Here is a 12060-nt window from a genome sequence, read left to right as displayed (position 1 = left end):
CGGCTCTCGCGATATCGCGAGAGCCCGGCCTGTCGTCATGGCAACAGGATGCCAGACACTGTATAAGCGATACAGCATGGCAGGGCAGTAGCCCTGCCATGCCTTATCACAGCGATCATAGGTACAGTGCTGCAAGTCCCTCAGAGGGACTCAAATTGTGTAAAAAAAAAAGATTAAAAAATGTAAAAAAAAAAAGTTAAAAAAACCCTTTTTTTGGTGCTTTTTTTAAAAAATAGCATTAAAAAAGGTAAAGCATTAAAACCCAAGATATTTGGTATTGACGCGTCCGTAACAATGATTACAAAAAGTTGAACATGCTTTTTATTTTGTATGGCAAAAAGTGTAAAAAAAAACGCTAAACAGAGGCAAAATGCAAATTTTTAGCATTTTGCCTCCCAAAAAATGCAATAAAAGTGACCAAAAAAGCCGTACATTCTCCAAAATGGTACCAATAAAAACTACAGCTCGTCTCGCAAAAAATAAGCCCTCATAGAGCTCCGTACATAGAAAAATAAAAGTTATAGGACTTTGAATGCAGCGATAGAGAAAAAAAAAGATTTCCAAAAAAAAGGGGTTTTATTGCAAAAACGTGTAAAAACCTAAAAAAAATAGAATTTTGGTATCGTTGTAACCGAACCGACCCGCAGAAAAAATTTTGTGTGTCATTTATGCTGCATGATTGACGCTGTAAAAAAAAAAATCTATGGCAGAATTGATGCGTTTTCTCTCCCTGCTATCATAAAAAAATAATAAAAGTTTTACGATATAGCCTATGTACCCAAAAGTGGCACCGATAAAAACTGCAGTTCGCCACGCAAAAAACAAGCCCTTATACACCTGCGTCGACGGAAAAATAAAAAGGTTATGACTTTTGAAAAATGGATATGGAAAAATACCAAAAATCGCTTGGTCCTCAATGCCAAAATAGGCCATGTCCTTAAGGGGTTAAAGGGAATGTGCTATAAGAAAATGACTTGCTCTATAAGTCAAGGTTTTATGTTTGCAATTTTTTAAGCATTTTGGGTGATTAAAAAAAAATGTTTATTGTCATGTTTTATATTTTTTTAAAAAAATCTTAGTCTTCACAATGATGACACACCCTAAGGGCTTATTCACAGGAGCGTATATCGTCCACCGTTTTCACGGCCACCCGATATACGCTACCATCTGAGCTGTCTCTTCCCTTCTTTCCCCCTCGCCGACTCTCCTCCTCTCTCCGCCCCTCTCGCTGTTTGCAATGGGAAGGGGCGGAGCTAAGCTCCAGTCCCTGTCCTCAGCCAGCAATAGGAGTGAGCAGGATGGGGTGGAGCTTAGTTCCGGCCCCCATTTCGCCCCTTCCCATTGCAAACAGCTGGAGGGTAGGAGAGAGGAGGAGAGCCAGCGAGGGGGAGGGAAGGGGGAAGACAGCTCAGATGGTAGTGTATATCAGCCGGCCGTGAAAACGGCGGCCAATACACGCTCCTGTGAATACGCCCTAATAGTCTGACTTCTGTTCTGTAGAGATCATTTTGCAGCAGTAACTTCATTATCATTACAGGCAGGATTATAAATAGGTTACCTATTTATATAGGTAACACAGGATCCACCAGTCACAATAGGTGATAATCACAGCTCACCTCCTTCCCCCTCCCTGCACAATGACCTCTGTACAGGTCACAGAACATATCTAGAACACTCTCGCATAGAAGTCAATGGGCCCCCTCCTGTCCGTTGTGTGAATGGCCCATGAGGCTGCTGTGAACGTTGATAACTGCCGCTCAGGAAAGATGTCCGCCGCCATAGTCATGTACAGATAACAGCATTTTAAAAAGCTATAATCAAAAGATAGAAACTGATTAGAGAAATGGAAAATGTTTCACCATCTGATTTTAATTAGTAAAAAATACAATGATGCAATCTATAGGAAAAGAGAATGCAGCAGGGAGTAGAGAGGATCTACTACTAAGCACAGAAGCAGTAAAGAATTCACTCTTATTCATAAAGGACACTTACTAGAGATGAGCGAACGCGTTCGTCCGAGCTTGATATTCGTGCGAATATTAGGGTGTTCGGGATGTTCGTTATTCGTGACGAACACCATGCGGTGTTCTGGTTACTTTCACTTCCTTCCCTGAGACGTTAGCGCGCTTTTCTGGCCAATTGAAAGACAGGGAAGGCATTACAACTTCCCCCTGCAACGTTTAAGCCCTATACCACCCCCCTGCTGTGAGTGGCTGGCGAGATCAGGTGTTCGCCTAATATAAAAGTCGGCCCCTCCCGCGGCTCGCCTCAGATGCGGTGTGAGTTAGATGAGGGACAGTGCTGTTTATACCGGAGCTGCTGTAGGGAAAGAATTGGTAGTTAGTGTAGGCTTCAAGACCCCCCAAAGGTCCTTATTAGGGCCACTGATAGCTGTGTGTTGGCTGCTGTTAGCAGTGGGATTTTTTTTTTTTTCTCAAAATCGCCTCTGCAGACCGTTGCACCTGGCATTAGGGACAGAAGTGCTGCATAGGCAGGGAGAGTGTTAGGAGTGAGTGTAGCCTTCAAGAACCTCAACGGTCCTTTCTAGGGCCATATTTATCCGTGTGCAGTACTGTCCAGGCTGCTGTTGGCTGTGCTGCATTTTTTTTGGGCTTCTCAAAATCGCCTCTGCAGAGCATTGCACCCTCCATTGATACTGCAGGGAAAGAATTGTATAGGCAGGGCCACAACACAGTTATTATTCATAGAATATACGCAGTGCTGCCTGTTGGTGGGAAAAAACTGAAAACAAATCTATTTGTCCAGCCTGTGTCCGTCCTTACGCCTGTGTAGACGTGTGAGCTGCGTGAAAAACATTGCTAAATCATACGCAGCCAGCTACGCTTTACTGCTGGGTTCGCCATTTGCTTTCCTTAATTGGGAAAAAAAAATACCTGCTCTCCAAGAGTTATAATAACTCTGCTACCCTCACGTTCTGTGACACATAAGCAGGGACACAGCGCAGTTATTAAACTTCGCAGGTTCATTGAATATACGCAGTGCTGCCTGTTGGTGGGAAAAAACTGAAAACAAATCTATTTGTCCAGCCTGTGTCCGTCCTTACGCCTGTGTAGACGTGTGAGCTGCGTGAAAAACATTGCTAAATCATACGCACCCAGCTACGCTTTACTGCTGGGTTCGCCATTTGCTTTCCTTAATTGGGAAAAAAAATACCTGCTCTCCAAGAGTTATAATAACTCTGCTACCCTCACGTTCTGTGACACATAAGCAGGGACACAGCACAGTTATTAAACTTAGATAATTCATTCACTAGAGGCAGTGGGGCCTTTCGTTTTCCAAAAAGGGCAAAAATTATATTTGGCCTGCAGTCTTGCGCCAATTTATTTCCTGCCTGGGAAATCTAATCACTGGTAATACAGCATGCTGAGGGGTAGGGGTAAGCCTAGAGGACGTGGACGTGGACGTGGCCGAGGACGCGGAGGGCCAAGTGAGGGTGTGGGCACAGGCCAAGCTCCTGATCCAGGTGTGTCGCAGCTGTCTGCTGCGCGATTAGGAGAGAGGCACGTTTCTGGCGTCCCCACATTCATCGCCCAATTAATGGGTCCACGCGGGAGACGGTTATTAGAAAATGAGCAGTGTGAGCAGGTCCTGTCCTGGATGGCAGAAAGTGCTTCGAGCAACCTATCGTCTACCCGCAGTTCTGCGCCGTCCACTGCTGCCAATCCGAATCCTCTGTCTGCTGCTCCTCCTTCCTCCCAGCCTCCTCAGTCCACTACAATGACACCTGCTCAGGAGCGGGAACACTCCCAGGAACTGTTCTCGGGCCCCTGCTTAGATTGGGCAGCAGCGGTTCCTCTCCCACCAGAGGAGTTTATCGTCACTGATGCCCAACCATTCGAAAGTTCCCGGGGTCCGGGGGAAGAGGCTGGGGACTTCCGCCAACTGTCTCAACAACTTTCTGTGGGTGAGGAGGACGATGACGATCAGACACAGTTGTCTTGCAGTGAGGTAGTAGTAAGGGCAGTAAGTCCCAGGGAGCAGCGCACAGAGGATTCGGAGGAAGAGCAGCAGGACGATGAGGTGACTGACCCCACCTGGTGTGCAACGCTTACTCAGGAGGACAGGTCTTCAGAGGGGGAGTCAAGGGCATCAGCAGGGCAGGTTGCAAGAGGCAGTGCGGTGGCCAGGGGTAGAGGCAGGGCCAGACCGAATAATCCACCAAGTGTTTCCCAAAGCGCCCCCTCGCGCCATGCCACCCTGCGTAGGCCGAGGTGCTCTAAGGTCTGGCAGTTTTTCACAGAGACGCCTGACGACCGACGAACAGTGGTGTGCAACCTTTGTCGCGCAAAGCTCAGCCGGGGAGCCAACACCAACAGCCTCACCACCACCACCATGCGCAGACATATGATGGCCAAGCACCCCGCAAGGTGGGACAAAGGCCGTTCACCGTCTCCGGTTTGCACCCCTGCCTCTCCCCCTGTGCCCCAACCTGCCACTGAGATGCAACCCCCCTCTCAGGACACAGGCACTACCGCCTCATGGCCTGCACCCACACCCTCATCTCCGCTGTCCTCGGCCCCATCCAGCAGTGTAGTTCAGCGCACCGTTCAGCCGTCGCTTGCGCAAGTGTTCGAGCGCAAGCGCAAGTACGCCGCCACGCACCCGCACGCTCAAACGTTAACCGTCCGCATCGCAAAATTCATCAGCCTTGAGATGCTGCCGTATAGGGTTGTGGAAACGGAGTCCTTCAAAAGTATCATGGAGGCGGCGGCCCCGCGCTACTCAGTTCCCAGTCGCCACTACTTTTCCCGATGTGCCGTCCCAGCCCTGCACGACCACGTCTCCCGCAACATTGTGCGCGCCCTCACCAACGCGGTTACTGCCACGGTCCACTTAACTACGGACACGTGGACAAGCACAGGCGGGCAGGGCCACTACATCTCCCTGACGGCACATTGGGTGAATTTAGTGGAGGCTGGGACAGAGTCAGAGCCTGGGACCGCTCACGTCCTACCCACCCCCAGAATTGCGGGCCCCAGCTCGGTGCTGGTATCTGCGGAGGTGTATGCTTCCTCCACTAAAGCACCCTCCTCCTCCTCCTCCTCCTCTGTCTCACAATCAAGATGTGTTAGCAGCAGCATGTCGCCAGCAGTCGGTGTCGCGCGGTGTGGCAGCACAGCGGTGGGCAAGCGTCAGCAGGCCGTGCTGAAACTACTCAGCTTAGGCGATAAGAGGCACACGGCCCACGAACTGCTGCAGGGTCTGACACAGCAGACCGACCGCTGGCTTGCGCCGCTGAGCCTCCAACCGGGCATGGTCGTGTGTGACAACGGCCGTAACCTGGTGGCGGCTCTGCAGCTTGGCAGCCTCACGCACGTGCCATGCCTGGCCCACGTCTTTAATTTGGTGGTTCAGCGGTTTCTGAAAAGCTACCCACGCTTGTCAGACCTGCTCGTAAAGGCGCGCCGGCTCTGCGCACATTTCCGCAAGTCCCACACGGACGCTGCCACCCTGCGCACCCTGCAACATCACTTTAAGCTGCCAGTGCACCGACTGCTGTGCGACGTGCCCACACGGTGGAACTCTACGCTCCACATGTTGGCCAGGCTCTATGAACAACGGAGAGCTATAGTCGAATACCAACTCCAACATGGGCGGCGCAGTGGGAGTCAGCCTCCTCAATTCCTTTCAGAAGAGTGGGCCTGGTTGGCAGACATCTGCCATGTCCTTGGTAATTTTGAGGAGTCTACCCAGGTGGTGAGCGGCGATGCTACAATCATTAGCGTCACCATTCCTCTGCTATGCATCTTGAGAAATTCCCTGCAAACCATAAAGGCAGCTGCTTTGCGCTCGGAAACGGGGGCGGGGGAAGACAGTATGCCGCTGGATAGTCAGGGCACCCTCCTGTCTATTTCTCAGCGCGTACAGGAGGAGGAGGAGGAGCATGAGGAGGATGAGGAGGAGGGGGAAGAGACAGCTTGGGCCGCTGCTGACGGTACACCGGCTGATTGCCTGTCATCCTTTCAGCGTGTATGGCCTGAGGAGGAGGAGGAGGAGGAGGAGGATCCTGAAAGTGATCTTCCTAGTGAAGACAGCCATGTGTTGCGTACAGGTACCCTGGCACACATGGCTGACTTCATGTTAGGATGCCTTTCTCGTGACCCTCGCGTTGCACGCATTCTGGCCACGACGGATTACTGGGTGTACACACTGCTCGATCCACGGTATAAGGAGAACCTGCCCACTCTGATTCCCGAAGAGGAAAGGGGTTCGAGAGTGTTGCTATACCACAGGACCCTTGCGGACAAGCTGATGGTAAAATTCCCAGCCGACAGCGCTAGTGGCAGAAGGCGCAGTTCCGAGGGCCATGTTGCAGGGGATGTGCGTAGATCGAGCAGCATGTACATCCCAGGCAGTGCAACAGTCTTTAAGGGCCTGGCCAGCTTTATGGCTCCCCACCAAGACTGTGTCACCGCTCCCCAGTCACGGCTGAGTCGGCGGGAGCACTGCAAAAGGATGGTGAGGGAGTACGTAGCGGATCGCACGACCATCCTTGGTGACGCCTCTGCCCCCTACAACTACTGGGTGTCGAAGCTGGACACGTGGCCTGAACTAGCCCTGTATGCCCTTGAGGTGCTTGCTTGTCCTGCGGCTAGCGTGTTGTCGGAGAGGGTGTTTAGTGCGGCTGGGGGAATCATCACAGATAAGCGTAGCCGCTTGTCAACCGACAGTGCCGACAGGCTAACACTCATCAAGATGAACAAAGGCTGGATTTCCCCAGACTTCTGTTCTCCACCAGCGGACAGCAGCGATACGTAAGCAATACGTAGGCTGCACCCGCGGATGGAAGCTACGTTCTCTCTCACCATCCAAAACGGGGACATTTCTGCTTCATCAATCTGTGTCTAATATTCCTCCTCCTCCTCCTCCTGCTCCACCTCCTGAAACCTCACGTAATCACGCTGAACGGGCAATTTTTCTTAGGGCCACAAGGCTCACTCAAATAATTTTTCAGAACAATTTTTATAAGTTTCAATGCGCTTAAAAGCATTGGAACTTTAACTTGAACCAATTTTTCGTTACACTGGGCTGCCTCCAGGCCTAGTTACCACTTAAGCCACATTAACCAAAGCGATTAATGGGTTTCACCTGCCCTCTTGGCTGGCCATGGCCAATTTTTGGGATGTACATTAGTACTGTTGATACAGCAATTTGTGTGGGCCCTCGCCTACAGTGTAATCAAATTAATTTTTAGCCCACCTGCATTACAGCTGACGTTACCTCAGCTGTGTTGGGCAATGCAATGGGATATTTTTGTGTACCGCCGGTGGGTTCCAGGGAGCCACCCATGCTGTAGGTGCACACTGAGTTTTTAATACATCTGTACACTTCTAAAGAACCCGTCTGACCGGGGCATGCAGTGTGGGCCGAAGCCCACCTGTATTACGCACGACATTACTACCTCAGCTGTGTTGGGCAATGCAATGGGATATTTCTATGTACCGCCGGTGGCTTCCTGGCACCCACCCAGGCAGTGGGTCCACAGGGAGTTAAACCTACATGTGTCCACTTGTAAAGAATCCCAGTCTGACTGGGGCATGCAGTGTGGGCCGAAGCACACCTGTATTACGCACGACATTACTACCTCAGCTGTGTTGGGCAATGCAATGGGATATTTCTATGTACCGCCGGTGGCTTCCTGGCACCCACCCAGGCAGTGGGTCCACAGGGAGTTAAACCTACATGTGTCCACTTGTAAAGAATCCCAGTCTGACTGGGGCATGCAGTGTGGGCCGAAGCCCACCTGTATTACGCACGACATTACTACCTCAGCTGTGTTGGGCAATGCAATGGGATATTTTTGTGTACCGCCGGTGGGTTCCAGGGAGCCACCCATGCTGTGGGTCGACAGGGACTTCACAATAGGGAGTTGTACCTGCCTGTGTCTATGAATTAAAAAGCCCGGTCTGACTGGGGCATGCAGACACCTTGACAGAATGAATAGTGTGTGGCACATAGGTTCCCCATTGCTATGCCCACGTGTGCAGCTCCAGATGGCGGTGGCACAGGATTCTATTTCTCATTGCTTCTGTACAGCATTGTGGGCTATCGCTCCGCCACTTTTAAAGAGGGTCGCTGCCTAGCCGTGCCAACCTCTGCAGTGTATGCCTGCGGTCCCTCGTCATGGCAGACGCAATTCTAAATAGACATGAGCGTGGTGTGGCATGAGGGCAGCTGAAGGCTGCGCAGGGACACTTTGGTGTGCGCTGTGGGGGGGAGGGGGTGCGGTTGGGCAGCATGTAACTCAGGAGAAGTGGCAGTGGAGTGTCATGCAGGCAGTGATTGTGCTTTGTTGGAGGTAGTGTGGTGCTTAGCAAAGGTATGCCATGCTAATGAGCGCTTTTCAGAAGTAAAAGTTGTTGGGAGGGGGGGGGGCCCACTCTTGCCGCTATTGTGGCTTAATAGTGGGACCTGTGAACTTAGGATGCAGCCCAACATGTAGCCCCTCGCCTGCCCTATCCGTCACTGTGTCATTCCCATCACTTTCCTGAATTGCCCAGATTTTCACACATGAAAACCTTAGCGAGCATCGGCAAAATACAAAAATGTTCTGGTCGCCCATTGACTTCAATGGGGTTCGTTGTTCGAAACGAACCCTCGAGCATCACGGGAAGTTCGTTACGAATAACGAACACCCGAACATTTTGGTGTTCGCTCATCTCTAACACTTACCTGTCTGACTCATCTCTATCTTGTCTTGAAGTTTGAATGCTGTGGAGTTAAAAGCTACAAAGACTGGCACGCAAACATTTACTTCCGTTGCACAGACACCAACCCAAGTTCAGAGCGATGTGGAGTGCCGTTCTCCTGCTGCATCAAAGAAAAGGAACAGGTAATCTCCGACGGGGTCAGATGTTTAATAGTCGGGATCTATAGGGGCAATTCTCTTAATTAAGTGTATGATACAAAAAAGAATATGGTTCTAGAACTTTTCTTCTATCTTTACCCTGCTTTCATTGTGATACTTCCCAGCCACAAAATGAATCCCCCATTGCCCATTGTTTCATGTAAGGCCGTGTTCAGAGCACAATGCAAGTGCATAACGTCTTACAAAATTGCACTCATATGCAGTGTAAAAAATGTTGCACATACTTTAGGGCATATTGTGGATTCAGATCTGAAGCATGTCCTATATGTTGCTGATTTCTTAGTTTTTTTAATGCAGATATCATCCAACACCAATGTCTGGTGTTGTATCAGTCTATTCTGGTTATGGGTATTGTCCCTCCTAACCTTCTGTGTGTGCGTGCGTGATGTGGAGTGAGTCAGGTGATAGGGGGAGGAGTTAGCCTGTGGAGTAGTAGGAGAAAGACGTGAAAGGAAGAGGTTGGAGAGTGGAGATGCGATGGAGAAAAAAAGTTGTGTGAGGAGGCAGGGGTCTTGGAGCTTACCTGTGCCATGTCCCGGGCGCCCCCCTGCAGCAATGGAAGGCCTTTCCTTGGGAGAGATCAGAGAGCAGATCCTGTTTTCCCAGAGTCGGCGGTGGCATGCACATGGTTCTTCCATACGTCTGAGATTGTGTGGCTAGAGTTGGGGAATATCGAGATACTTAAGAGAAGATCTGTATTGAGATGTGTGCCCAGTTTTGCAACGGGAGCACTTAAACAGGGGTCCATTAGATAACTTAGACTGTGGATGCACCAAAAGAGAGAGTGACTTCTTGATATAAACTTGGTGAGGGAAGAACTTGAAAACAAGTGTTTGCATATTATTGCTTAAGACTGTTGAAACTATGTAATGGAACTGCACCGTTTCAATTAAGAGTAAAGAGTAAAACCGTGTGCCTCCAGTTTTGGAAAAATTATTCCTTTGTCTGTGGACTTTGTTATTTACACTCTACATTGGAAAGAGGCACTGGCGTCACAAAGACAATCAGGTTATGAACAGTTCCCTACGCAGGTGTTATCTACGGTACCTGAGTGGCTGATTTAACTACACTTTGGGGCCTTGAAGGAGAAGGTGGTACTGGGCCACTGCACTCAGTAAAGTGTATAACCCCTTAACGACCAGCCCATAGTGTTTTTACGGCCTGCCCAAGTGGGCTTTATTCTCTGAGGACGTAAAAACATGAGTCCTACAGAGAATAAAACCCCATAGGCTATTGATGTGACAGCTCCATGCTGGCTGTGCCCGCAGGTAGCCGACAGCATGGAGCTGTCATCCTGGGCTGCGGGCAGTCCCCCCGGCATTGTGATCAGCGCTATCCAATGGATAGTGCCGTTCCAATGAATAGCGCCGATCGCAATAAAGTGTAAAAAAAAAGTTTAAAAAGTTAAAGATTCAGCTGCCCCGATGGATAGGATCCATCAGGGTAGCTGAAAATACTCACCCGGCTTCCCCGATGTCTGCCACGATGAATGGGTCCTCCGGGACCTGGCGCGGCTCTTCTGCTCATGCGCGCCAGACGAATGACGTCACGCGGATGCGCAGAAGAATGGGAACCCTGGGGAGTTTAAAATCTCCTGGTTCCCGACTCCTGAAGGTAGCCGGGAACCAGGAGATGTCCCCAGGAGATGTCCCCAGGGACCGCGGCGAGCGGTCCCCGAACCCGCGATCGCCGCTATCCAGTGGATAGCGGCGATCGCGAAAAAGTTTTTAAAAAAGTAAAAATAAGCTTAATTTCACCTCCCCTCATGGATCGGATCCATGAGGGGAGGTGAAAATACTCACCCCCGGTCCTCAGCGGTGTCCCGGTCTTCGTGCACAGAGGGGCGGTCCTCAGCGGTGTCCGGCGTGTGCACAGAGGGGCTCAGGACCCGGGAAATTTAAAATCCCTCTGCTCCTGGCTGCCATGTGTAGCCAGGAGCAGAGGGATGTCACTGCAGAGATGATCACTGTTATCCAAAGGATAGCAGTGATCATTTAAAGTAAAAAAAAGTGTAAAAAAGTAATTTAAAAAAGTGTAAAAAAGTTTAAAAAAAAAGTTTAAAACGCTTACCTTTCATCTCCCCTCACGGATCATATCTGTGAGGGAGGATGAAATTACGTACCTAAGGCCCCTGGATTTATCCGCGGACCTTACCACAGCTTCTGCGCACGCGTCCGTCGCCAAAGCGGCAGACGCATGCGCAAAAGCCGTGGATTGCCAGGATAAATTAAAATCTCCCTGCTCTTGGCTACAAAACTTAGCCAAGAGCCTGGAAATTTCACAGGGGGGGCACGGTGAGCAGTTCCTGATCACGTGTTTGCCGTTATCCAATAATGGCGATCACGTAAAAGTAAAAAAAAAAGTTAGTTTCATCTCCCCTCACCGATGCGATTGGTGAGAGGAGATGAAACTTTTTACTGGAGGCCTCCGTATTTGCACCCCGACTCGATCCTCATCCGTGAACTTACCCGAATTCTGCACATGTGACCGCCGGCAAAATACCAGACACATGCGCAGGAGTCGGGGAGCCCAGGAAACTTAAAATTTCCTTGCTCTTGGCGACCAACGGTCTCCGAGAGCCTGGAGCAGTGACGGGTGGCCTCGTTGAGCGGTCCCCGGTCACGTGATAAAAAGGTAGAGATCTACCTTAGGTCGGTCTCACATGACCGGATAGGAATTACGGATTCCACATGCGTCTGATCTGCGGTATTACGCAGATCAATCGCATTGGATTACACAATTCAGCTCACATTAGCGGGTCGGAACTGCGTAATCCACTCGCAGAAAAGAGAACGCAGCAGGTTCTATTTTACCGCGGATATCCGCAACATAGAGCCCATTGTGCTCCATGGTCATGGATATACCGGCAGCCCATACGCAACTACGTTGTGTACGGGCTGCGGGTACCCGTGTCATTGCTAAGCGCCGATGCGGGAAATACAAACAAAAAAAAATTTGTACTGCGCATGACCGCCTGTGTGAGTAGGCAGTTATGCGAAGTACATTACGCGGCCGTACGCAGGGTCGCAGCCGGGCTCACAGCTGGGACCCGCTGCAGGCCTCCGCAAGCGGATTCCACCTACGGCTGCGTGAGCCTGGCGTTATTCAGACCGCTACCAGTAATACGTATTTTACAAGAAGCCCCGGGAACGCTCGCCTTCCTGCAGTTC

The 12060-nt window shown here is 50.4% G+C and overlaps 1 protein-coding gene across 1 annotated transcript in view; it reads left to right on the top strand.

The window, feature by feature from the left end:
• LOC136628589 (tetraspanin-33-like) overlaps window positions 1–12060 on the top strand; it is an 82682-nt gene that overhangs the window by 38327 nt on the left and 32295 nt on the right. The window contains exon 6 of the mRNA XM_066604618.1: window positions 8726–8854. Coding sequence (XP_066460715.1) covers window positions 8726–8854 — 129 coding nt within the window. The remainder of the gene's footprint in view (window positions 1–8725; window positions 8855–12060) is intronic.

Source organism: Eleutherodactylus coqui, chromosome 5 (assembly GCF_035609145.1).
Source record: "Eleutherodactylus coqui strain aEleCoq1 chromosome 5, aEleCoq1.hap1, whole genome shotgun sequence".
NCBI classification, from domain to species: domain Eukaryota; kingdom Metazoa; phylum Chordata; class Amphibia; order Anura; family Eleutherodactylidae; genus Eleutherodactylus; species Eleutherodactylus coqui.
The sequence above is the reverse complement of the archived record's forward strand: the minus strand, read 5'-3'. Positions and strand labels throughout refer to the sequence as shown.